Source organism: Euphorbia lathyris, chromosome 5 (genome assembly GCF_963576675.1).
Source record: "Euphorbia lathyris chromosome 5, ddEupLath1.1, whole genome shotgun sequence".
NCBI classification, from domain to species: Eukaryota; Viridiplantae; Streptophyta; class Magnoliopsida; order Malpighiales; family Euphorbiaceae; genus Euphorbia; species Euphorbia lathyris.
In genome coordinates, this window is record NC_088914.1 from 1,410,043 (window position 1) to 1,437,754 (window position 27,712).

General features: G+C 34.4%; 2 protein-coding genes across 4 annotated transcripts; both read right to left on the reverse strand.

The window, feature by feature from the left end:
• Positions 1 to 5,376: 5,376 nt before the first annotated feature.
• On the reverse strand, positions 5,377 to 13,663 carry LOC136231279 (pentatricopeptide repeat-containing protein At1g66345, mitochondrial). 3 transcript variants are annotated; one of them, XM_066020609.1, is made up of 3 exons: positions 13,492 to 13,663; positions 7,356 to 7,513; positions 5,377 to 7,231 (listed from the first exon to the last, which is right to left on the reverse strand). In XM_066020609.1, coding segments are annotated over exons 2-3 (1,638 nt in total). In that variant the 5' UTR covers positions 7,358 to 7,513; positions 13,492 to 13,663; the 3' UTR covers positions 5,377 to 5,595. The 3 variants fall into 3 exon arrangements, with proteins under 3 accessions (XP_065876681.1, XP_065876680.1, XP_065876682.1); XM_066020610.1 differs by having other exon boundaries at positions 5,378 to 7,231; positions 7,361 to 7,513; XM_066020608.1 differs by having other exon boundaries at positions 5,377 to 7,513.
• A 1,985-nt stretch (positions 13,664 to 15,648) lies between these two features.
• LOC136230900 (stearoyl-[acyl-carrier-protein] 9-desaturase 5, chloroplastic-like) lies at positions 15,649 to 23,488 on the reverse strand. Its single transcript, XM_066020100.1, has 3 exons — positions 22,800 to 23,488; positions 20,747 to 21,248; positions 15,649 to 16,323 (listed from the first exon to the last, which is right to left on the reverse strand). The coding sequence occupies exons 1-3, from the start codon at positions 22,874 to 22,876 to the stop codon at positions 15,757 to 15,759; spliced, it is 1,146 nt and encodes a 381-aa protein (XP_065876172.1). The 5' UTR covers positions 22,877 to 23,488; the 3' UTR covers positions 15,649 to 15,756.
• Between the last annotated feature and the right edge of the window lie 4,224 nt (positions 23,489 to 27,712).

Below are 27,712 nucleotides of genomic sequence, written 5' to 3' on the forward strand. Positions count from 1 at the left end.
GAACCAAATCATGGATGGTGACAGAGGCCGTAAAGGGAAAGCGAAAATGGTAAGATTTACGGTTTTATTTTGTTGATTTACGCTTCAATTTGAGATCTGTGGGATCTTTTTGAAAATCGCCGGAATCGCAGTCGGGCGTATGAACATCACGTCCGACCTGTAGTTCCGGCGTAAGAACATCACGTCCGACCAGTGGTGCGGGCGTGATAGCCACATGCCCGCACCATAGGTCGGGCGTGATGTTCAAACGCCCGAACCATAGGTCGGACGTGATGTTCATACGCCCGACCAGTGGTTCGGGCGTGATGTTCATACGTCCGAGGGAGTTTTTTTTTAAATTATATTTACATTTAAATTAATTTAGTGTAATTTTAGTATTTATATGTTACAATTTTAGATTAATTTAGTGTAATTTTTTGTAGACGGAGCGGTCTACTAGGGGGGAATCCATCCCGTCATCTGCTCGTCGTCTAGATATGGACGACAAGGATGATACACCACGGCATACGAGATTGCGTGGTATTGATATATCTGGTCGTAGGCGGAGAGGGGCTGCGACGGAGCAGGTGCGGAGGGGTCCGATTGTCGATCAGTCCGATATTCATGGATCAGAGGGGGCGACAGATTTTGATGACAGAGAGCCTGATAGCGATTCTGTGGAGGACTACTTGGATGTGGTAGCACAGGTACTGCGACAGTCTGCAGCTGCACGTGATCGCGAGGGTGAGGATGTCGATGAGCAGCCGACCCCGGTTAGACAGCCGACCCAGCGCATAGGAGGTCGCTTTGCGAGTACATGTATTTTTTAGTATAATTTTAATATAATTTTATAACTTTAGTATAATTTTATAAATTTAGTATAATTTAATAGTTTTAATATAACTTTAGTATAATTTTATAACTTTAGTATAATTTTATAAATTTAGTATAATTTAATAGTTTTAGTATAATTTTAGTATAACTTTAGTATAGTTTAGTATAATTTAGTATAGTTTAGTATAATTTTATAAATTTAGTATAACTTTAGTATAATTTTATAAATTTAGTATAATTTTAGTATAACTTTAGTATAATTTAATAGTTTTAGTATAATTTTAGTATAACTTTAGTATAATTTTATAACTTTAGTATAGTTTAGTATAATTTTATAAATTTAGTATAATTTTAGTATAATTTAATAATTTTAGTATAACTTTAGTATAATTTTATAACTTTAGTATAATTTTTTAACTTTTAGGGACCGGCAAACGTCCCAAAGCTAGTGAGGACGAGAGCTGGATTGTTAGTGGGCCGGTGGATGGTGGCCCCGTTGATGGTTCCGTGATTCCTAGTTTTCTAGGACATGTTGCCTCACGGATGCTGGGAGGAAAGTTTCGGTCGTTTCTCACATGCTACAACAGATCAACAGCATGCCGGGATTTGTGGGTGTGGTTTTCTGGTGCGTCACCCAAGGTAAGAATAATTTAGTTTGTCAACATTTATTGTAATTTGTATTTTTAACTATAAACCTCAAAAACATTCAGTAATTGTATATGTGTCATTTTACAGCTGAAGGATATGATCGAGAAGACTGGGTTGTCTCACCTTCCATATATCATGTTTAGGAACCTCGACACTCCGATGTTGACTGCGTTCGTGGAGCGGTGGCAGCCCGATACGAACTCCTTCCACATGCCGTTTGGGAAGATGACTATCCAGCTGCATGATGTATGACAGATTCTTCGGATCCCGATCGACGGTGCGATGGTGTCCGAGTCTCCCACTACTGACTGACTGCATGCCATGTGCATGATGATGTTCGGCGTGGATCGGGAGCAGCTTCTGTCGCCGATCCGATATCTCTGAAGTGGTGGAGGTGTATTTGTTGATGCTGTACATAGGCTTGTCATCGAGGTAGGGATGACGCTACTAGGGCCACAACGTGGATGTGGCTTATGCTCGGATCCACTTTGTTTGTTGACAATAGTGGAGATAGGATTAGGCCGACCCATCTTGCTGAGGTTTACGACGGTGTCAGAGGGGCAGCTGGACTTTCATGGGGGTCTGCTACACTTGCCACGTTGTATCGGTAGCTGGGGATAGCGAGCAGAGGAGACTGTTCTGGTATATGCGGATGTTTGACCCTACTACAGGCGTGGATATACGAGTATTTTCCGGTGTTCCGGCCGCATAGACTAGCTCAAGTGATCCCAGCTGACCATGCACGTGCACTAAGATGGGAGGTCGGGGTACCAAGCAAGACGACCGCCCGACTAGATACTATACGCGGGTAGATGGACCGTATGACGGCAGCAGAGGTATTTTATAAAATTTTAGAATTAATTTAAGTATTACTTATAATATATTATTATTTATTATTGAGTATTATTTTATTTCAGGTGACGTGGTTGCTTTATGGTCATGTCCCCGATGATGATCGGCTTCGAGTGTCCTACGCCGGTTGGATATGGTGTAGAGACATTGTCAAGCCGTATATGCTGGATCGAGCGTTGCGACAGGTCGGATATACTCAGCCTATCCCAGCTGAGCGTATTAGACCTGATAAAGTAGTACAACCATGGAGGTCTTTATCGTACAGGCTCACGCATTCCTCTGTCACAGTTGAGGATACCTGGCGGAGATTTCCATCGGCTCGGGGCATTGATCGGAGGAGATGTCGGCCAGCTGGATACGATCCCACTGCCTATGATGCTGCTTACATGGACTGGTATATGCGATATTCGCATCCTCATCTCCTTCATGCACCACAGGATGGACCGGTCCAGTATGCTCGCGCCAACAGCGAATTTGTAAGTTTATTATTATTTAATATTATTATTTAGTATTAGTTTATATGTGTTTACTTTTTAATATTTTTTTTTGCAGTGGTTAGCTGGTTGTGGCGTGTCACCCAACTAGCGGCTACCCACCGATCTGACGAGGATGCTCCACTCATTAAGAGGGAGATGGATGAGTTTATGGACGCGTGGCGTCGAAAGAACTAAATGTCGTAATTATATGTACTCTTTTATTACATTTTAACACTTTTGATATTATATGTACTCTTTTATGTTTATTAATTTTTATTTCAATGTTTATGATGTTAAATTTTATTTGTTAAAGGGTAGTCCGAGTTAAAATGTCGTAATTTTTATTTCTAAACGGATAATTCGAGTTAACCACAATCATCAACAATTTTTTTTGGATTTATTCATGCGGACGTGAGGTAATCACGCCTCACCATAGGTGCGGACGTGATAGCCTCACGCCTCACCTTGTGGTGAGGCGTGATTACCTCACGCCCGCGTGCCGGGAGAGGTATTTTTCCCCCATTTCCCACCTCAAAGCCTCAAAAGGTATTTTCATCCTTTCACGGAGCTAGAGGTGGGAAATTGGGGCTGGGTTTAACAATACCCTTAAAAAAAGCCAAAAGTCAAATGGTAAAGAGCTATTTTTATTTTTATATTTAATTATTTTATAAATTAACCCTTTTATTATCACAAACAAACTCCAAAACAAAGATAAAAATAGAGAGGGCGTGTTTAGAGAGAATGAAAATAAATAAATTTATAAAATAAATAAATATAAAAATAAAAATAAAAATAAAAATAGAAATAGCTTTTTACCATTTGAATTTTGACTTTTTTTAACACCATTAGTCAATTGGACTGTCTTTACTAACGGAATGAACCATAAGGTATTAGTTTGCAAAATTTTAAACTACGTAGTTTATATTTGTAAATGGCCTAAATCACACAGTTTATTTTTGTACTTTTTTAAAAATATATATTTTATTTATGATAGATAGAAAATAATAATATTAAGAATTAATTTTATAATATGATTTAATTGTAATTTTTTATAATTAATTATGATTTTTATATAATAAATAAACCTAAACTTTTTCAACCCTAACAATAACCTAAATTATGCTGAGCTTTAACTCTTTCAAGCCCATATGACACAAGAATGGGCCCATTTCAGAAAAGAATATGAACCTTATTAAGTTATAAAGGAGATTATATCAAAAATCAGTTTTTAATTTTTATTTATATTTATAAAAATTATTTTTATGTATTTTATCATTATACGATTTATACGATTTTAAATTATTTATCAGTTTTTAATCTTTATTTATTTATATTTATAAAAATTATTTTATCATTATACGATTTTAAATCTTAAAATATTAGAATATCATAATTTTAATTTTAATTTTAATTTTTTTTTTGTCAAATTTTCAGTTAGTTATTTATCGGGAAAAAAACAGTTTTTAAAAAAACCCATCAGATTTGATATTTTAATAAATTTGTTTAAGAGAATGAAACATTAGTAAATAATTTATCAATAGTGATTATTGTGTAATTTACCCTTAGTTATATCCCTTTGGGTACCTTCCATAGTTCCACTTCTCTATATGGTTATTGTCAATGTTGTAAAAAATAATAGGCGCTAGTCGGGTGGTCAGTGTCTTTGAAAATTAATCGATAATTAAAATATGCACTATACTATCTAAAAATAACAATATAAAATGTATTATTTCAGAAAAATAGATATATCTGTAACATATATTCTTAAAAACATGTTAAAAAAATATATTTCAATAATAATATTATTGAAAATACTGAAACAAGTAAAAAATAATATCCATATATAAGTAATATAATTAACCGAAAACTATATCCTAAAGTCTTCAATCATACCATAAGTGAAATACACAATTGTTGACTAAACTTTTATGGTTGTCTCAAAATAATCATTCAACTTCAATTCGTCTAATAAAATCATTTCATTTTGAATTTTGTCTCTATAAAATCACTCCGGCGACTTTAAGAGCAAAACACAATGTTCACCGAAACGAAATGTGACTAGCTGGCCAATAATACAAGGCTACCACCTAGCCGACATACGTTATTTCGGCCATCTACTTGACGAACATGTGTCATCTAGGTGGCAGCCACATGTTGTTTCAATCATTGTTGAAAGTTGACTACTGCTGATATGGCAGCCACGTACGTCACTTTTTCAATGTCTTTTTGCTATTGAAGTCGCCGGAGTGACTTAATTAAAACAAAATTCAAAGTTTGATAATTTTATTATGACAGAATGGAATTGAGTAACTATTTTGAAACAATCATGAGAGTTCAGTGACCAACTATGCATTTAAATAGCCTTATCATGAAAGCAAGTAAAAAACACAATTAACAAAAATATCCGAAAATAATAAAAACAATTCACCAAAAATCCCATGACAATATTCAAAATTGAATTATAATGAAGCCAAAAACCAAAAAATAATGAAAAATAATATTTTTTTATTTTGCTCACTGCTCAAGCTGCTTGCACGCGCCCATAAGGCAACCTAGACAGCCAAAAAAAATGGCCACAAGCCTAGACAGGAAAAATTGGAATAAATTCTCGATTTTTAACACCCTGTTTAGACGGTCTTATTTTTAAACACCGGTTTTCTGTCAATAGCTGACAGATGTTATTTTATTAATGATTGTTTCTCAATCCTATCGAAATAATTTTAATCTATGTAACGAAAAACTACGAAAAAAGAGAACCAAACGGACACGTGATCTCATTTTCAATCCGCCCATAATTATTTGAATTTCAGGAATTAGCATCCAAATTATACAAGCAACAAGGCTTCAATCCTCTAGAAACCATCTCATTATAAACATGAACAACCTCTTTTCTCATTCCACCCCTCTCAATATAAGCAGCAATAAGTGCCTCATAAACATCTTCACCGGGATTCAACGACCGATCTTTCATAATTCTCAGATACTTCTCGGCTTGCTCTAACCTTCCATTCCGACACAGGCTCCGAATCACCAATCCAAAAACAAGTATTCCCGGAGAAATTGACCGAAATTCGAGTTCATAGTAGAGTTTTAGCACTTCCTCAACCTGATTCTCTTTCTCAAACCCCGCAATTAGATGAACGTATGTCATCTCATTCGGCTCAAACCCTTTATCTATCAGACAAGTCGTTATATCATTCGCTTCCTTAACTTTCCCCGTTTCCGATAGCTTTGCGATCATCTTGTTGAACGTTAAAATAGAAGGAACGAGTCCTCTCTCTATCATTTTCTCGCAGTAACTCAAACTTTCTTCTACTTTTCCCGCATCAGCACAACCGGCAATGAGAGCATTAAAGCTCTCATTGTACGGCTTTAAACCCGTGTTACCCATTTCTTCGAACAACTCCTTTGCTTTTTCGATATCTCCTGCGTTACAAGAAGCCTCGATGAATGAGGTATGCATGAAAGAGTTTGCATCGAAGCCTCGCTTAAGCATTTCCTCGTAGACGTCGAATGCTGCTTCGAAATTCTCGAGCTTGAGCTTTGCATATATAGTTAAAGAGAAAGCAATTGTATCATGAATCATATTCTTTTGCAGCATTCCTTTCAATAAAGCCATGGCATCTTCGATCCTTCCCTCCTCGAAGACCCGAAACACTAAACACGTATTAATAATTATTAACGGCATACATCTCTTTCCGTGGATTCTATCCAATGTTTCCACGAACGTATTTAACTTCCCTTCCTTGCATAAAGCATTGATCATCGTTCTGATAGTTGCGTCGTTTGGATAAACTCTTCTCTGAATCATATGCTTGTAAATCTTCCACGCTAATGGGTTCTGATCCGACTTTTGAACAAAATGAATCAAAATGTTGAAGCTCGTTATGCTAATTGAGAACCCGTGGTCTTCCAAGTAGCAGCAAACTTCGAAACCGATCTCCAATTGTCTCAACTTAGCATAAGCTTGAATCAACAAGTTAAACACCACCGGAGTTGAGATAGTAATCCTATACGTACTCAGTAGCGAATCTACGACCAGAAATTTTGAAGAATCGCTGCAACTTTTCTTCAAAATCGATATAAGCAACACTTGAGCGTCCCTGATCAGTTCGGCTCGAACTAATATATTAACCACGAGACAATAAGATTGAACGGCATGTACAAAGTTCTTCCTCCGTGAAGACCAATGAAAGAAGCCCAATGCCCTTTTCGCATCAGTCGGTTCCTTCAATTCCAGTAACACATTTTTAACAAGCAAATCGTTCAGCTCAACGGAACAGAATTTCCTGCTCAGAGTATCCCAATTGTTGCCTCGTCTTAATGAGTCGCAAATCGCGCTTACAACGGTATCACTTCCTTGTTTTGAACCATTATGAAGTACTCCAGCTACCATTAGCTGAGAACTACAGAGATATGAATAGCTGGAAACCCCGACTCGCCTGAAAAATAAAGATGGAACAATTCGATGCAATAATACCATCTTTCTCATGAACCTTTACCTATTCCGTCGGGACAAAAATCGTTACAGATTGACAAAATAATCCACGGGATTGAAGTACTTACATTACCTTGGGGAATCATAGCAGAAGATACTGCATTCGGTCTTTCAAGCTAAGATGTAACATTAACAGCATAGCAGTTAGCTCGGTAAGACTACGATAGTGCAAATCAAGTATAAGGCGCAACAGATTACGCTTTTCTTGAAAAATATGCTCCATAATCTGCCAAAATTAGACACGAGGACAACATTTATCAACATCAGAACATCGATAAATTTATTTACATATATGAAAAAAACTTATGAAATCGAGATAATAACAGATAAGAGGAAACTGATATTCGTGCTCTATCTAAGAACAACCAGGCTCTGAAACTGTAAGGAACGAACACAAATATCGTGATCTGTACTCGAACACGACGCAGATCAGTGTATCATTTCACAATGTGATTCTAACAGTGACATATTTTAACTAAACAACTGAGTTAAACTTATATCTCCTTTAAATAGTTGTGTTTTCAAGTTAAAAACGGATGAAGTCGAGATAATACTAGATACAAGGAAACTGCTATTCGTGCTCTATCTCAAGCTTTGAAATTGTAAGGAACAGACACAAATATCGTGATGTGTTTTCAAACACCGATGCTGCATCGTATCATTTCACAATGTGATTCTAACAGTGAGATATTTGTAACTAAACAACTGAGTTAAACTTATATCTCCTTTAAATAGTTGTGTTTTTCAACAAGTTTTAAGAAATAAAGAAGACTTTTTCCCAAGTTTTAATAAACATAAAATTTACAGGATCAGAATCTATAAGGCGAATCTAAATTATAAGAGAATCTTACAATTCGGATTTGATTTAGCTTTATTTCGAGCTGGATCCATAGAGCGAATCTAAATTATAACAGAATCATATGTGAATCGTTGGAATCAGTGGTGAATCAGCCGAGTCGGCCGATTCAGGAAATATGCTAAAAAGACCGTGATAATAACTACTGCAGCAGATTCCAAATTGTAGTTTCGGAAAACTACAAGTCTCTAATGAAGGAAGGAAATAAATTAGTGGAAAAGAACCAATCAGAAATTAAAAAAATAAGAAATAAATTCAATTATGATCAATCCTTAACAAATCAAAACATATTAACATATATGACTTTCCAATTTCAAATCAGTATGCAAGTCCCATCTCATACATCCATTCAGAAAACGTCTTTGGCACTTTGCTTTGTCGTGGTGAAAGAATAGAAGACCAGAAAAAAATTATCTTCATCACCGTTCATCAAAAACTTCAACAACACTAACTACTAAACTCACTCTTATCAAATTATCAATTCAAACTAGTTCCATTCCGTCATTATCAAGTTGACAACAAGGCAAGAAAACAGAGTCAGTGATTCAAACTCTCCAATCTCCACTAAGCTATTAATCAGAGTCCGATTCCATCATCATCATTGATGATGATTTCTTTGTCTGAAAACTCTATGTGCAAATACCAAATAGTATAAGATTTCATTATATCAGATCTCAACAAGTGATATTTAACATTTGATTCGTCCTGGTAATCTAATTTTCTGAATTTTTGCTCAGAATAATGCTCAAAAGGAGCATTATTCCCTTCTGATTGTCCGGTTTAAGAATATCTGTGCAATTATTGTTAACCGGACCATTACCAAAGAATAATGTTCCTTGGGAGGATTATTCTGAGCAAAAATTCTAAATTTCTACATTTCACAGAGAATCATATCATGTTGAATATGGCTCATAATATCAAAGGGGCTTATCCCGGAGTGGAGCGGGTGGAGCGGAGCGCATCGAGCGGAACGGGGGTATTTCGGTAATTTGTAATTGCATTATAAATACATGTAAAAACTGTATCTTTCAGTTACTCGATCAATAAGAAAACCGCTCATCGCTCCCGGAGACGTAGGCAATTCAAAACTGCCGAACTTCGTTAACAAATCCTTGTGTTCGATCTTTGCTTGTTTAATTTCTGTATAATCTAGCTTTGTTTTCAACAATTGGTATCAGAGCATCGTTGAGAAGCTATGTCAGGAGGTGCGAGATTCGAAGTTGCGAAATTCAATGGCCATGGAAACTTCAGTTTATGGCAGACAAGGATGAAAGACTTGTTAGCGCAGCAAGGGCTGTTGAAGGCGTTAAAGCCGACCAAGCCAGATGGGATTGATTTGGATGATTGGGGGGAACTGCAATCGAAAGCGGCCGGGACCATACGGCTGTGTTTGGCAGACGAAGTCATGTATCACGTGATGGCTTTGAATAAACCAGGAGAAATATGGACGAAATTGGAAGCACAGTTTATGTCAAAAACCCTAACGACTAAACTGTATCTCAAACAGAGGCTGTATCACTTGAAGATGAAGGAGGGTAGCGATCTGGGACAACATGTAAACTCTTTCAATCAGATTGTCTCAGACCTAGCCCAACTCGAGGCAGCAATTGAAGATGAGGACAGAGCAATGATTTTGCTTTGTTCATTGCCACCTTCTTACGAACATATGGTGACTACTCTGACATATGGAAAGGAAACTATCAAAGTTGAAGAAATTACTGCAGTATTGTTGGCTCATAACCAGCGGAAGCAGAATTTGGGAGAGACATCCTCTCAAGGTGATAGTTTATTTGTTAAGAGTGACCAGGATCGTGGAAGAAGGAAGGAAAGGGATCAATCTGGAAAACAAAATTCTAGGTCGAAATCCAGGGGCAAAGGGACATTTCATTGCTACAAGTGCAAACAGCCGGGTCATATTAAGAGGAACTGTCCGATGATGAAGAATCAGACTGATGGTCAGAACAACAATTCTTCTAAGTCTGTAAATGTGGCAAAGAATGACAGTTCAGATGGTGACGATGGTGATATGCTTTCAATTGCGACTACTCAGATGTCAGAGGCATGGATTCTCGATTCAGGTTGTTCCTATCATATCACTCCTAACAAGGATTGCTGGAAATATATATAAACTGTTAGGGAGTACAGTTGTAGGTGGAGTTCAATCTGTTGAGTCAAATAGTGATGATACAAAACTGTGGCATATGCGTCTTGGTCATCTTAGTGAGTCTGGTATGGCTGAGTTGCATAAAAGAAATCTGTTGCATGGTGTTAAAAGTTGCAAGTTAGATTTTTGTAAGTTTTGTGTTCTTGGGAAGAAGACAAAGGTCAGTTTTAAGAAAGGAAAGCACACAACCCAAGGAATTCTTGATTATGTGCATTCTGATGTATGGGGTCCTGTCAAAGAGTCTTCATTGGCTGGATCTGTGTATTATGTTACTTTTACTGATGATTTTTCTAGGAAAGTTTGGGTATATTTCTTGAAACAGAAATCTGAAGTCTTTGCCAAGTTTAAGCTGTGGAAAGCGGAGGTGGAGAATCAAACAGGAAGAAAAATCAAGTATTTGAGGACTGACAATGGCACAGAATACACAGATTCGAGTTTTATCCAGTTCTGTGAGGAGCATGGAATTCAGAGGCACTTCACAGTGCGTAAAACTCCACAACAAAATGGTGTTGCTGAAATGATGAATCGGACTTTGACGGAAAGGGCTCGTTGCTTGAGACTGAATGCAGAGCTTCCTAAGCGCTTCTGGGCAGAAGCAGTGAGTACGGCTTGTTATCTCATCAATAGATCACCAAGAGCATCTTTGGGAGGAAAGACTGCAAAAAAGGTATGGACTAATAAAGATATTGATATTGGTCATTTACGTATTTTTGGTTGTCCTGCTTTTGTGCATGTACCTGGAGATGAGAGGTCGGAATTGGATGCAAAATCAAAGCAGTGCATCTTTCTGGGTTACAAGAGAGGTGTGAAGGGCTACAAATTTTGGGATCCAGTTGCCAAGAAGATGGTGATTAGCAGAGATGCTGTTTTTGATGAAAAATCAATGCTACAGCAGAATAAAGAGATAGAGCAGATTGATACAGATCAGAGTCCAGCAGAAACAATTGCGATAGGTGAAAGCTCGGATTCACCTTCATGTGGTTCCAGTACCACTGATTTGCAGGACTATAAGTTGGCTAGAGACAGGAAGAGGCGCACAAATGTTAAGGCTCCAGCCAGATTCGAGTTTGAAGACATGGTCTCTTATGCACTTCATATAGGCAGTGATGATCCAGCCACCTTTCAAGAAGCAATCACTAGCCGGGAGAAAGAAAGATGGATGGGTGCAATGGTAGAGGAGATGGAGTCCTTACAGAAGAATCAGACTTGGGAGTTGGCTCGATTTCCAGAAGGAAAGAAAGCTCTTCGGTGTATGTGGGTTCTCAAGAAGAAGCCACCAGTATCAGAAAAAGAGGGGGAGAAGTTCAAGGCTCGATTGGTAGCCAACGGTTTTACACAGAAGAAAGGAGTGGATTATGATGAAATATTTTCTCCTGTTGTCCGACACACTTCAATCAGGTCAGTACTTGCTCTTGTTGCCACTCAGGATTTGCATTTAGAGCAGATGGATGTCAAAACTGCTTTCTTGCATGGTTATTTGGAGGAGGAGATTTATATGCAGCAGCCTGAAGGTTTCGTTCATCCCGGCCAAGAGCATTTGGTTTGCAAGTTGAAGAGATCTTTGTATGGACTCAAGCAGTCCCTAAGGCAGTGGTATAAACGATTTGACTCCTACATGATTCAGATTGGCTATAAGCGATGTGAGTATGATTGTTGTGTGTATGTTAAGAGTCTTACTGATGGCTCTTCTATTTTTCTGCTACTGTATGTTGATGACATGTTGATTGTTGCCAAGAATATGGATGATGTTGTTGGTTTGAAAGCTTTGTTGAGCCAGGAATTTGATATGAAGGACTTATGGGCTGCTAAGAAAATTCTTGGAATGGAGATTCGCAGAGATAGAAGCTCTAGGAAACTGTGGTTATCTCAACAAGGTTATGTTGAGAAGGTATTAGACAGATTCGCTATGAGCAATGCAAAGCCTGTGAGCACTCCATTAGCAAATCACTTCCAACTTTCTGAAGAACAGTGCCCTGAGACAGATGAGGAGATTGAAGATATGGCTAAGGTTCCTTATGCTAGTGCAGTTGGGTGCTTGATGTACGCTATGGTATGCACTCGTCCTGATTTAGCTCATGCTGTTAGTCAGGTTTGCAAGTACATGTCTAAACCAGGAAGGCGACATTGGGAGGCAGTCAAATGGATCTTCAGGTATTTGAGAGGTACTGTTGGGCATGGTTTATTATTTGGTGGTCAGCATGGTGATCCGTTGGTTGAAGGGTATGTGGATGCAGATTATGTCGGTGATCTGGATAATAGGAGGTCTACGACTGGGTACGTGTTTACTCTAGGTGGAGGACCTATTTGTTGGAGGTCAACTCTTCAGTCTACTATTGCATTGTCGACGACTGAAGCAGAGTATATGGCATTAGCTGAAGCTGCAAAGGAAGCTCTATGGCTTACTGGTTTGGTGAAAGAATTGGGTGTTCAGCAAGGTGGAGTTGAATTGCATTGTGACAGTCAGAGTGCCATTTATTTGGCAAAGAACCAGGTGTATCACAGTAGAACCAAGCACATTGCTGTTAGGTATCATAAGATCAGAGAGTTGATTGCATCTGAGGAGATTTTGTTGTTGAAAGTTCATACGTCAGAGAATGCAGCTGATATGTTGACCAAACCAGTTACTTCTGACAAGTTCAAACATTGTTTGGACTTGTTGGATATTCGCAGTTGCTAAGATCGAGTGGTAGCCGGTCCACATAGCTTGTCTAAAGGATGCTTATCTTCTAAGGGGTAGGTTTATTCGCCAAGGTGGAGATTTGTTGAATATGGCTCATTTTTGAAGGCATAGTCCAAAAAATGTTCAACTCCTTTAATATAATTGGAATCTCTTGAATATCAATTCACATCCAATTCTTATCAATAGCCACAAATGTTACACAATAAAGTAAAAAAACAAAATAGATTTACGATTGAAAAGTGAAAATCATAGTTCAAGCAAACCAAACTCTTAAAGCATGTTAAAAGAAGGGGTTTCTGATCTAGTCTATCCATTCCTACACCAAAACAGATTCAAATTGGAGAACATGATACAGAAAACCAGGACGAACCAAATTGAATACACTTACTTTGTGCTCTAATCAAGCATTATCAGTTGAATTCATCTCCAATTGAATTTCATAAATCACCAATTGGTAAAACCCCAAAGTTTCACTTCAATTTAAAGTAAGTAGAGCTGACTGACCTTAATTCAAATAAATGCTCGAAGTTAGCCAAACCAGCAACTTTTACACACGGCTGCGCTTCCAGTTATAGGTTGCGGTGGACGTGTAGGTGTTGCCCGGAGCAATTTCAGTTGAGGGCTGCACTATCTGTTGAAGACGAATGGGAGTAGAGGACTGCGCAATTTCGGTGTGGAGTTGAATTGAGAAGAAGAACTTACGGGTAAATTACACTATGGCCACTGAAGTTTAATTTTTTCACGGTATGGATAATAAACTTTAAACTGTAATATAGGAGTCACTCAACTTTATATTTTCTAATATTATGGTTATTAAACTTCAGGATAAGGTGTAAAAATACCCCTAACGTTTACAGTCTGGAGAAATTTTACTCCTAACGTCTAAAATAGTGCAATTTTTCCCCCTAAGCTTGGCAGCCTAGAGCAATTTTACTCATAATGTTGGTAATTTGAATCAATTTTAGACATTATTATAAAACACAAATAGTTTGTTTCTTATTCTGCATCAATTGCATATCAATTCGTTAAAAAAAATTCATATTTTCTGAGATTTAATAATAGAATTGAAGATTAATATTTATAAATTCGGTGAAATATTTTGAATTTTTTTTGCCCAACTTGTACAATAGACATTATATTTTTTATTTTACGTCTAATCATATGTTTATGACCCGTTAAAGTGTAGATGACAAGATTCATTACCGAGAAGACAATTTGATGAATTATTTCTCAAATTAACCAAATTTGACAATGTTAGTGTAAAATTACGCTTGACTTCTAATGTTAGGAGTAAAATTGTTTCGTAAACATTAAGGGTATTTTTGTATCTTATCCCTTAAACTTCAATCAACGCCTCATAATAATTGTTGGCCAGGGGCCCGGACCCCTCCAGTCGCCGGAATCATCATGGTCACGAGTAGTTTCGACCCCTTTAATATTAGTCTATGTAGTAATATTAAATTGTTTAAAGGTAGATGATATGGTTAGAGATACTTGCTTCTTTTTAAAAGGTTCTAGGTTCAATTCTCCAACCTCGATTTATTTTAGAAAACGTTTATTTATTTAAATTTTATTTTTCAATAATTATAAAACTATGTTACCATTATTAATTTATTTATTTATTTTAATAATATTTTTTTAACTCATTTTTATTATGTCTTTTCCATTAAAAAAATTAATTTTTTATTGTGAGATTCAAACAACTTAAGTTTAAAATTAAAATTTTAAATTTTAAAACTAAAAATAAAAAAATGTAAAAATGTTATTGTATTTTAGAAACTAGCATTGAACTAATAAAAACAAATTAAATATGTTTAATTTTTTTTAGGTTAAATACTTTTAATATTTTAGCGAATACACAAAAATGATGATGTTTTAACGCGTTGGAGACTAAAAAAAATTTATCCAACCCTAACGGACTGGATTTTGAAAAATTACCTCGAACCGCACGCCTAAAATTAGCCCCCCAACTCTAATTTCCTGGCTCCGCCACTGTTGTTGGCGACCTAAAAATAAAACATTCCGAGAACTGATGATATTTTAAACAACTTTAATTCTTCAAACATTTCGTTTTTAGATCATTTGAGTGTTGTTTAGTTATGATAGAGAAATTGAACTTTTAGAAAGAGAAAGATCGAGAAACGGTGATTTGGAATAAAGAATGTCATTGCGTGTTAAATGTCGTTCTAAACTTTTTTAATTATTTAATATTTCTAATTTGAAGTCTTTAATGGTCATTTTGAGGCGTTATGTAAATTTAGTAACTATAATGTTATAAAGTGTAAAACTGAGTGGTTCTATATTATGTTTTGAAATTTAATAGTCATACTGTGAAAAAGAGTAAAATCCAATGACTATTGATGTAATTTACCCACTAATAGAAAATTTAAACGAATTTATTTGACAATATATAACTGTTATACCGATCATTCTAAACAAATTTATCAATAAATTGAAATAGGTTTATATATTTTGTTCGGTTATTAACATCGTAAATATACTGTAGTAAAATTATATGTGACAACAAACAAAACACGAGATTGACACACGGTTATGACGCGAGTTTTTTTTTTTTTTTTTTTTGAGACTCTTGGATAAAGTTAACTCATTTTAACATGAACCCGATAATTGCTACTTCTATCAACGTTAGGAGTATTTTTAAACCTTATCCGTATTAAAATTAGAATACTATATATATTTATTTATAATAAAGCAACAATAATAAAAACATTATAAAACATATATATTTAAAAAAAAAGCCAGAAATATTCAAACCCTAACTTCTCTGCCGAAAACCCAACTGAACGGAGCAAAATTGGGCGAAACTTTCTTCGCCTTATCTTCAGCTCTCTCCGCCAATTTATTAAACCTCGCCGCCAAACCGCACACAAACTCTTGAGCTCTTCTTCCCTCGCCGGAAAGCCCCGTTAATTTCTCCACCTCCCATCTTTCCACCAGAAATTCGACGATTTCCGCATAATCTTTCGCCGTATAAACACCGATTCTCTGAGCAACAGCTGAGAAATGCTCGAAAAGGTTATTATCTTCGCCGTCGTAGATCAATTTCGCCGGCATTTGAACTTTTTTCCTCATCATATCACCGAATGCTAACATAGTAGTGTTCGGATCGACATCAAACAGCTTGTCTACGATCTTCACATAGGCTGTTTCATGGCGTTTCTCGTCGGCGGCGATTGTTCCGCAGATCTGAGCTAGTTTTGTATCTCCTTGTTGTTTGGCTAATCTTGCTGTGTTTCCATGGCTTATGAATGTTGCTCTCTCTTGGAAGGAGGTGTATACGAATCCTAGATATGGATTGTTTTCCCATTTGAAATCCTGCAAAATTATATGCAATCGTTAATATAAACATTAATCCCATTTGAAATCCTGCAAAATTATATGTAAACATCTGAAAAATTGAGACAACGTTTTTTCGTGTCGGTCCGGGGCCATCAGTGACAGATTTAGGATGTGATGGTCTCTCGTGATTTATGGATGCTAAATTAATATTTTTTGGTGTTTTTATATAAAAAAAATTTAAAAACCCATGCACAGTTTGTTTCCATTTATCGGAAATATTTTCTCTTCCAATACTAAACAGTCCTTTTATAGAAAAAAACAACTAATAAAATAACAAACAGAAACAGTTAAACAAACATCTTTTCGGCGATCAGTGAGTGCTCAAATTCTCCAAATTTCTCACTGAACTCCGTTTGTGGGACCAAAAGTGATGTATGTACGTATGATTGATCAATGTAGACATGTATCGTGAGGATGGAGGCTTTAAATTTTTATGTAAAAATATTCAAAAAAATATTAATTTAGCACTTATAAATCACAATAATCACCATTTTTATAGATCTGGACATGGGTCGGCGGGCCCGTCCGGTCCGTTCAGACCCATTTAGTCGGGCTTGGACATATAAAATTGGTGTCAAACCCAGTCTGGTCCAAGCCCGTATAGACCCGCCAAAAACTGAGCGGGCTTAGGCTATATGAATTTTCCATCGGCCCGACCTGAGCTTGGCCCAGTCCGACCCATGCCTAGATCTAATTTTCAATGAATCTTTAATCTTCCACTATGTATAGTTTAGTGACTAAATTTCTAAGAGAATTTAACTTTATGCTACGGTGGAAGAAAGTGTACTTGAATCTATAAAATTTGGCACTATACTTTTTCTTGGAACTCTCAAAAAATTCTAAATCACCTTATATTCTAATTATATATATATAGTAACTCATATTTCTCAATAGAATTTATTGGATGTAAAAAATATTAAACATGCTCCATCACGTGTTAAAGTGTTCGTCACGTATCAAAAAGAAAATGTCAAATGGACAAATAATTACGAGATTTTGAAAGTTCACTAGACAAATGAAAGTTTGGGGTTATTGAATACAATTTCACAATAATATTAGGTTATTTAATGTAATTAGATGAAAATACGAAGTTATTTAGAATTTTTGAACTTTTAAGAGAAAAGTTAGAGTTTTGGGTCAAATACAATGGGCAACAAATAAATTAAACCAAATGTAAAAAATGTTGTGGATAGAAAAACTCTATTTGGCTTCTAAACTTTCTCATTTTATCAAATTAGTCCAAAATTACTGATGCGTCTTAATTTTAAACTAATTTAGCTAAAAACTTCAAGTTGAATTCACTATATATAAAGAAACCGACTCTACAAATCAAGTTATAGCGCTAAAACGACCCTTTTGGTCTTTCAGGTACCATTTAAAACCCTATTATTATGTATCAAACATGTTAATAAGGAAAAAAAATTAAAATGGGGTGAGACCGTTGTTCCCTTTCACTCAGATGCAGGGCCGGTCCTGACATTTTAGAGGCCTCAGACGAAGTAAGAGACAATGAGTTCTTAATAAAAAAAATTGTACTTAAAAACCTAAAAATAAAAAGTTGGGCCCATTTTAGACCTAAAATATCATATTATTTGGTCAATTTTTAGACTTAATGGGTATTATAACTAAATTTATAACAAAAAAAAAAAGTATATATTCAATAAAATTAAAATTTTTGGGCCTTTTTTAATCTTGGACCCTGGGCGGCCGCACTCTGGACCTATGCCTAGGGCCGGCCCTGCTCAGATGTTGCCGCTCTACTTACGATCCACCTTGAAAAGTCTTGTTAACAAATTAAAGTTTTTTTTTTGGGGGTAAAAAATCAATTTGACTACTAAAATTGACTCATTTTGGTTAAAATGAACTTTAAGTATATATCAATTTAATTTAGAATTTAATATTTTTTTATCAAATTAGTCCAAAAATGATAGATACGTGTCAATCTTAGACTACTTCAACCAAAAACGTTAAGTTGAATTCACTATAGACAAACCGGCTGTACATAGCCAAATTGACTTAGTTCGACTCCTAAACTTTAGCTCATTTTGATCTAAAAATAAGTTTAAATATACATCATTATTTCGTTTATCAAATTAGTCCAAAAATGAGAGATACATGTCAATCTTAGACTACTTCAAGAAGAAACATCAAGTTGAATTCACTTTCGACAAACCGACTCTTCAAACCAAGTTGCAGAGCCAAATCGATGTGAAAAAACACTCATCGATCTCTTGGTCCAAAAATTACAAACGCATGCTAATTTTAAACTAAAGATCCGTTTGGTTTAACTATTGTTTGTTGTTGCTGTTTACTGTTTGTTGTTTGAAAAAAACTGTTTTTTATACAAAACTACTTTTCATGTATAAAAGACAAACAGGAGGTTCCTAACCAAACACCTAGAACTCTCATTTTTGAAGTGAAAAGCAAACGGATGGTGAAAAGTAGGTAAACAAACACCCTCTAATTTTTTTTTTTAAACGTCAAGTTGAATTCACTATCGATAAACCAACCTTACAAAACAAGTTTCGCAGCCAAAATGACCCTTTGGGACACTAAGGTACCATTTTAACCCTATAATATGCATAAAAATTAAAATATTTGTGGATAAAAGCTAAATTTATCTCCAAAACGTGGTATATATCACTTCAATCCAAAATTTAACTTTTTTTTATCAAATTAGTCCAAAAATGACAGATTCATGTCAACTTCGGACTAATTTAACCAGAAACGTCAAATTGAATTAACTAGGGGCAAACTGACCCTACCAAGTCAAATCTACTCAAATTGACTCCTAAAACTTGGCTCATTTTGGCTTAAAATCAACTTTAAGTATATATCAATTTAACCCAAAATTTGACATTTTTTTTTATCAAATTAGTCTAAAAATGACAGGTTAAATGTATTGTTGGTCACTAGACTTTAATCATTTAACTTTAATTTGTCTCAATAAAATCATTAGCTTTGAATTTTATCACAACAAAATTATTGTGGCAACCTCAAGAGCCACTGCAAGAAAACATTGAGCTAGCAAAAAGACATTGCAAATGTGACTTAACTATTACATCAGCAGTAGTCAACTTTTATCGCTGACCGAAACCACGCATTGTTGCCACGTGATCGAAACGATCTGTGTCAACCAGGTGGCAGTCACGTGTCGATTCAGTCATCCATGTGACAATAACGTGACATTTCAATCAAAACGGTGAAAGTTGACTAGCGTTGATGTGGAAGTCATGTAATATTTCTGGTGTTTTTTTGAATTTGCAATTGATATAAAATAAGAAAAAAAATCTACCTTTTATAATAATGTCTTAAATTAATCAAAATGTCATCGTTAAGGCTAAAATTACTCTTTGATGCTAATATTAGAAATAAATTGCATTATTTTAACCATTAAGAGTAAAATTACTCCCCACTATCAATTTACGAGGTAGTTTTGGATATATTAATTTAATCCAAACTTTGACGGTTTTTATCAAATTAGTCTAAAAATAAAAGTTTCGTGTCAATTTTAGACTTATTTAACTAAAAACATCAAGATGAATTCACTTTAGACAACCTGACTCTGCAAACAAAGTTGCAGAGTCAAATCAATCCAAGAAAAACACTCATCGACCCGAGAGATTTTATTGTGAACCGAAACTAGTATCGGTCTCTCCACTCAAATGATATTACATCAGCAATTGTAATGACGTGACATCATCTAATTAGAAGAGACGAGTACTGATCCCGTTCCATTTTAGAAATTTTCCTTCGACCTCTCGAACTAAAAAAGGTATGATTATAATTACCATTATGTGACCGGATCAGTAGTCCCTCCACTCAAATGATGTCACATCAACGGTTGCAATGATGTGGTATCGTCTGAGTGGAAGTAACATGTCACATTGTACTCAAACTCTCGATCTTAAAAAAAAAGTCAAATGCACCATTAGTCACTGAATTTATATGGTTATCTCAAAATGGTCACTCGACTCAATTTGTCTCAATAAAATCACTCAATTTTGAATTCTGTCTCAATTAGGTCACACCAGTGATTTTAATAATTAAAAGCATCGGAATGATGACATGGGTGACACGTTAGTATGAGTCAACTCAGATCTCGAACCGAAACCACACATGACATCCACATATATGCCATCTGGCTGCCACGTGTCGATTATGTGGCTGTTACATGCCATTTCAGTCGGAGATTTGAGTTGACTCGTGCTGACGTGTCAGCTATGATATCATTTTGATATCTTTTAACTACCGAAATTACCGAGTAACCTGATCAGAACAAAACTCAAAGTTGAGTGAATCAAATTGAAGTTGAGTGAAAATTTTGAGATAACCATGTAAATTCAGTGACCAATTGTGTATTTAACCCATCTAAACAACCAACCGCGATTATAATTACCATTCCGGTGCCGATGAGATACTGAATCGTCTTTTCAATCATCAACATATCGACTCTTCCAGAGAGATAAAGATACTTATTCAAAAGATCGCCATGTCTATTCTCTTCAGCAGTCCAAGCTCGATTCCAGATCGCCCATGGAGTCTGAGAACAACAAGTTTCATCGCGAGTTCCATCGAGAGTATTCAGAATCGACATGTAAGTAGGCACAGCTTCTTCAGTCACCATATCTCCGACTAAAACTACGAAATACTCGTCGGAAAGTTGGCTAGATCTTTCCCGGAGTTCCTCAATTTGATCGTAGAATTCAGGCGAATGTGGATCTGGAAGAAACTCTTGCGGCTGCCATGATTTCTCCACCGGTTTTAGATTGATTAACAGGTTCTTCTCTGCCCAATCTTCTAGTGATTTGAATATTTCTAGTTTTTCTGATGGCATTGAATGAGTTACTTGGAATTCTACTTGTTTGGCTGGTCGGTATGGTTTTTTCACATGATGAGTCCTGTTCATCAATAAGTAATTATTTAATCAATCTGATTAAGGGGTGAGTTCTTATATTAAGCAGCCGGTTTTTTTTATGTGATTTGGAGAAGTCTCGATTCATATTTGTACATGTGTATTATGGCCCAACATAATAATTAAAATATAGTAAAACTTTTATAAATTAATACTCGGTAAATTAATAACCTCTTTAAATAATAATTTCTTCTGGTTCCAATTTGGACCAGTTCAGTAAATTAATTCTCGATAAATTAATATCTCTATATATTAATAAAATTTCATGGTCTCAACATTATTAATTTATAGAGATTTTACTGTAATAAGATATCTTATAATATAAGTGAATCCATATTTTACGTGTTAAAATATGTATTAGAGGTCCTCCATTTGAAATGGAGAATCGGGTGCTTCTAATAATTTATCCGAATAGAGGGTTTTTTTTTTGTTGAGATTTTATGTAAAAATATTAAAAAGAAAATAGGTAAAGTTGGAAAAAAACAACTTGTACTTGAAAAAGGAATATTTGTCCAAACATTGACAGAGCTTTTTCGTTTTGCTAAATAGATGAGTGAGGTTTTTCGTTTTACTAAAACAATGATCTTAAAATTAAAATGAACGTTGATGACTTCAAAAATAAAAAATTTAAAGACTTGATGATATTTTAAACAACTTTAATTTTTCAACTTTTTAATTTTGAGCAGGTGTTGTTTGGTGAGAAGCAAGAAAATAAATGTTTAAAGAGAAAAAAACTCCGAAATTAATAATTTTGAAAAATAAAAAATTTAGTTTCATAGTAAATATGGTACTTAACAATTTTAATTCTTTTTACAGAAAAAACAACTTTAATTCTTAAAATTTTCCATTTTGAGGTCGTTAACGGTTATTTTTATAATGTCAAAATAAAATAATAACAACGAGCGATAAAATGCATATCATAAATGTTGGTTTGCTTTTCTTTTGTGTAAATTACATCCATAGCCACTAAACTTTAACATTATTGAATTTTAATTTTTAACAATATGGTCACTGAACTTTATATTTTTTAACATCGGTAGTCACTCAACTAACTCCTCAAAATGACCGTTAATAACCTCAAAATGAAAATGTTCAAAAATTAAAGTTGTTCGTAACGTCATTTACCATGAAAACACATTCTTTATTTTCCAAAATCACATTTTATGAGCTTTCTCTCTCTAAAAATTCACACACTCTCTCTCCTAACCAAACAACACCTAAATGACCTCAAAATGAAAATTTTCAAGAATTATAGTTTCTTAGAATATCATTAAATCTTCGATTTTTTTTTTATTTTGAGACCGTCAATAGTTTTTTGATGCGTTATGTGGACACCAGTGTTAAAAAAAAGTGTAAAATTCAGTGGTCATACTACCCCTTTTCTTTTTCTAGCTCATTTTTTATTTTACTTGGGGGACTTAAAAACAGTTATTAATAGCTATTTTGAAAATAAAATCAGTTAAAATGCATCAATAATTGAAAAACCGACTGTAAACAGTAAACAGCAACCACTGAAATAAAAAAAGAGATAACAAACCTTGTAGTGGTGGGAATTCGGGCCATATTGTAGATTCTGGGACGAGGATTGAGGGTAAGAAAGGGATTTAGATTCATTATATTGTGAATCAAAATGAAACAATTTTCTTATTCAAAATGAAACAATTTTCTTATTGAATGCAAGGATAAACATTTCTCATTTTATGCACAAGGAGAGAACGTCTTGTATTTAAAGAGTTTTGCTTTGGAAATTAGTATGCCGTTTCAACTTTAATGGGTAAATTACACCCATGGCCATTGAACTTTACCCATTTAACATTGCGGGTAAATTACACCCATGGCTACTGAATTTTATCCATTTTAATATTGTAGTTACTGAACTTTCAATTCTTAATTGTATGGCCACTGAACTTTGCACTTTTTAACACTGGTGACCACTCAACTTTAACTAACTCTTCAAAATGACTGTTAACAACCTCAAAATAAAAATGTTCAAGAATTAAAGTTGTTCAGAACGGCATTTACATGAAACCACATTTTTTTTTATTTTCCAAAATCACATTTTTGGAGCTTTCTCTCTCTAAAAATTCACTTTCTCTCTTCTAACCAAACAACACTTAAATGACCTCAAAACGGAAATTTTCAAGAATTATAGTTTCTTAAAATATGATTAACTCTTTGATTTTTTTTTTAAACCGTCAACGGTTATTTTGAGGCGTTGAATGGCTACCGGTGTTAAAAAGAATAAAGTGCAGAGGTCATACCGTTAAGAATTGAAGTTTACTGGCCACAATGTTAAAATAAGTAAAGTTCAGTGGCCATAGGTGTAATTTACCCCAACTTTAATTACTAACATCCACCAAGTAACCACCCGGTACGTAACGGTGAATGGGCTAAATTTAGTTCTGCAGTAGAGCGGTGAAAAAGGAGCGGATTAAGATACTGGCAGCACGATGAGAGATAGGCGAACTGCACGGTGAACGGATGCTTAATACATAATAAGCCGTTGAATTTGAAAAAAGGCGCAATACATTTGTTGTGATACGTACTTTGTAAGATATTGATATGAAGTGGACCTTTAACTATCATATTAAGATTTTAGTTCAATTGGTTCCATGACATAGTATCAGATGTTTTGGGTCGAACAGTCGAGGGTTCGAGTTATGGCAACAACTAGCATTAAGAGTTCAAACTTCAGAAGAGATGGAGAAAGTCAAAGAGAAGAGGGGGATCCCGACAGAGTTAGTACTCTATTCAGAGTTTTGCCCGAGTATGGGCACCCAAGTTCTTGGTTGTCGGGTTCCCGACAGAGGCAGTACTCTATTCAGAGTTTTGTCCGAGTATGGACCATTTATCCCACTTCCTCCACATTTAAAGGGTGTTTGGTTTCATCTTTTTGGTTTCCTATTTGCCTTTTCACTTTGAAAATGAGAGTTTTAGGTGTTTGGTCAGACACCTCATGTTTGCCTTTTGTAGCTCAAAAGTAGTTGTTTTTATATAATAATGCTAATATTTCATTAAATCATAAAATTGCAAGTACACATAAGACCAGTAAGGAATAACGCCTTATATGCATATCGGCTAAGCCTAATACATAGTCCACGAGGGCAAGAAAATGACTATTAAAAGCAAGAAAAGTAGTTTTTTTTATAAAAGCAAAGAATCTCTATTTTTTGGAAATGCAGCTTTTTTAAACAGCAAACAACAAACAGTAACAGAAAAGAGCAAACAGAAATAGCAAACATCAGGTAAAATAAACAGACCCTTAATCAAGTGGTCATGCTAGAGACATAAACAGTTGTAGATAATTATGAGATAATACCCTTCCGATGGGATAAGAGAATTCCTAGTATGAATTTATTATTCTACTCTCTTTTTTCCTCAATTAATGTTAATGAAAGAAATAATTAGAAAATAAAATAGCAAATACAAAAATCACCTATTATTTTGTGATAATTGACCCATGATGTATACTATCAATCATATGTAGACCGACTTTAACGTTTTCTAAAAAGTGCATATTGGCTTTAATGTATAAAGTTATATAAATTTATTCCTAATATTTATCAATTTCACCTTTATATCACTGAAAATTTGAAGAGATTGGGTTGACTATTATTTAACTGTAATATCAGACATTCTAAACATCAATTATATTTAAGATATTTAGTATGTTACTAACACAGTAAAAAAAACTATTAAAATGCTAATAATTAAGTTTAGGTAGAAGCTATGGTTGCTTTGTTTTTTACAAAGTAACCATTAGTTTGTCAAAAACAAAGTAACCATAGAAGACACCGTAAATTTACAATATATAAGTTTATCATAAATTTTTTTTTGTTAGTGTGTTTAAAATTTTTCTGTTGTTTCAACTTTAGTTACCGATAACATCTACCAAGAGTATGCTATCACGTTATTTGTACATCAACCAATAATTTATTATTACGTCACATATTTTAAGATTAAATTACTATTTGACCCTTGATTTATCAAAATATGTTGATATTTACCTCTAATATTATTTCGTAACATTTACCTTTACCAATCAAATTATTGATCTTTATCCTCTGACTTATTATTGATAACATTTGTCCTTTGATAGGTCGATAGATAAATGTTATCACCAGTTTTATTCAGGTGTTAGCTAATAAATGTTTACTGTTGCAGTTAAGGGTCTGTTTGTCTTATCTACTGTTTGATGTTGTTATTTTTTGTTTGCTGTTGGAAAAAATAGTTTTTCCAAAAAACATGGATTCTCTGCTTTTGTAAAACGCTACTTTTCAGGAGTAAAAGGCAAACATGAGGTCACTAACCAAACACCTAAAACTCTTTTTTTTGAACTGAAAATGCAAACAGAAACATAAAAATAAGTTATCAAACGCCCCCTAATTGTTTGTTGTTGTTGTTAGTTATTTATTATTAGCTAATTAATTATTAGTGTTTGGTAAAGTGGCCCTGCATAGTTGGGGTGGATGCCGCATCCGCCCCTGCCATTGGCCATGCAAAATTGTGAAATTTTTAGTCACGAAAAATACTAAATCGGTCACTTTTTTGTGACGAAAAGTGTAAAATTCTCTAATTTTTTTATGCAAAATCGTCATAAAAAAATATGTATTATTTTCATGAGTTTTTAAAAAAATCTAAATTTTAATATTTCCGACTCGTAATCATCAATTTCCGGGGTTTGGGTTGTCACACATCAATTATTTTCTTAATTTCAATCATTATTGTTCGGATTTATAATTTTGAAAAGACTTTTCAATTTTTTTTATCAAAATTATAAGAATGGCAAAAAAAAAAATTCCAAATAGAGGCGGTGATAAATAATTTGGGGCAGTATTTAGCAGCCGACTAATTTTATAGTATCCTTTTCATTAATTTTGAATTCTTAAAAAGGAGAATGTCACATTGAGTGTTGCTAACATTTATTAATTTCTTACATATATTTCAGATATTTCGTACTACAAAGAGTTTTGAAATTATGAAATTTACTTAAATTAATACTATATACTATATTATCTATTTTTCATGGACACCAATTTAATAATAATATTTTTTTTTATAATGAGACCCATAACAATAAATGTCATTTAAATTCGAATTTCTATGAGTTTTAAAAATTAGGAAAACTAATGAAATTTCATATGGAGAAATTAAATAAACAAAATGAATGAGCTGCAAAACCGGATTCAGTTATGTTGATGAATGAAAGTAATCAACTTATATAATTGCTTGCGTAGAAGATTTAAATTTAAAGGATAATAAGATAACGTTTAAGAGAAGTGCAGATTAGGGGTGTTCGAAAACGAACCGGACCGAAATAACTGACTGAACCGATGAATTTTGATTTTTTCGGTTTGGTTTTCGGTCTATTAGGTTCGGTTTCGGTTTTATTTTTTTATAATATTTCGGTAATTTCGGTCGGTTCGGTTTTTAAATTAAAATTACCGAATTAACCGAACAGACCGAAATAAATTAAATATAATTAGAAATTAGATTTATTATATAATTGGTGCATGTCGTTTATTGTTCTAATTTATATTTGATTTAGAATTATATTATTAGAATCTTTGTTAAGCATGATATTTTTTGGATTGTCTATAACTGATTATTTTATTGGTCTATTTAATGTTTGTCTACCAATTTAGTACAATTATACACTAATTCATAGGGTAAATTACATCCATGGCCACTGAACTTCATTTCTTCCCGGTATGGCCACTGAACTTTACACTTTTTAACACCGGCGGTCACTCAGTTTTAACTAACTTCTCAAAATGACCGTTAACGATTATTAACGATCTCAAAATAAAAATATTCAAGAATTAAAATGGTTCAGAACGACATTTACCATGAAACCACATTTTTATTTTCGAAAATCACATTTTTTGGAGCTTTCTCTCTCTAAAAATTCACTTTCTCTCTCCTAACCAAACAACACCCAAATGACCTCAAAACGAAAATTTTCAAGAATTAAAGTTCCTTAGAATATCATTAATGCTTTGGATTTTTCAATTTTAGCCGTCAACGGTCGTTTTGAGGTGTTAAGTGGCCACCGGTGTTAAAAAGTGTAAAGTTCAGTGGCCATACCGGGAAGAAATGAAGTTCAGTGGCCATAATATGAAAATGGGTAAAGTTTAGTGGCCATGGATGTAATTTACCCCTAATTCATATTTGGAATTAAGATTGATTTCATTTCTACATACAATTTCTATTTTTTTTCTTTCAATCCAAAAATAAAAATAAAAATTATTGTATATATAAGTAAATACCCAACAACATCATTAACGGTGTAATATTAACTTTACATAAAATTAATTGTTAATGAAATTTTTTAAGGTAAGAAAACCGAATAACCGAACTGAACCAACCGAATTAATTCGATCGGGTCGGTTATTTATTATTATTCGGTTAGGTTCGGTTTTTATTTTTAAAACTATTCGGTTTTTTGTT

What these genes read in the sequence shown, in the direction of transcription:
- LOC136230900 (XM_066020100.1), bottom strand. Translation starts at nt 22,876, where the DNA reads ATGAATCTAAATCCCTTTCTTACCCTCAATCCTCGTCCCAGAATCTAC. An exon ending in CGAATTCCCACCACTACAAG is followed by an intron (nt 21,249 to 22,799) that starts GTTTGTTATCTC and finishes ATTGATGAACAG; the next exon opens with GACTCATCATGTGAAAAAAC. An exon ending in ATCTCATCGGCACCGGAATG is followed by an intron (nt 16,324 to 20,746) that starts GTAATTATAATC and finishes ATAATTTTGCAG; the next exon opens with GATTTCAAATGGGAAAACAA.
- LOC136231279 (XM_066020608.1), bottom strand. Translation starts at nt 7,281, where the DNA reads ATGAGAAAGATGGTATTATTGCATCGAATTGTTCCATCTTTATTTTTC.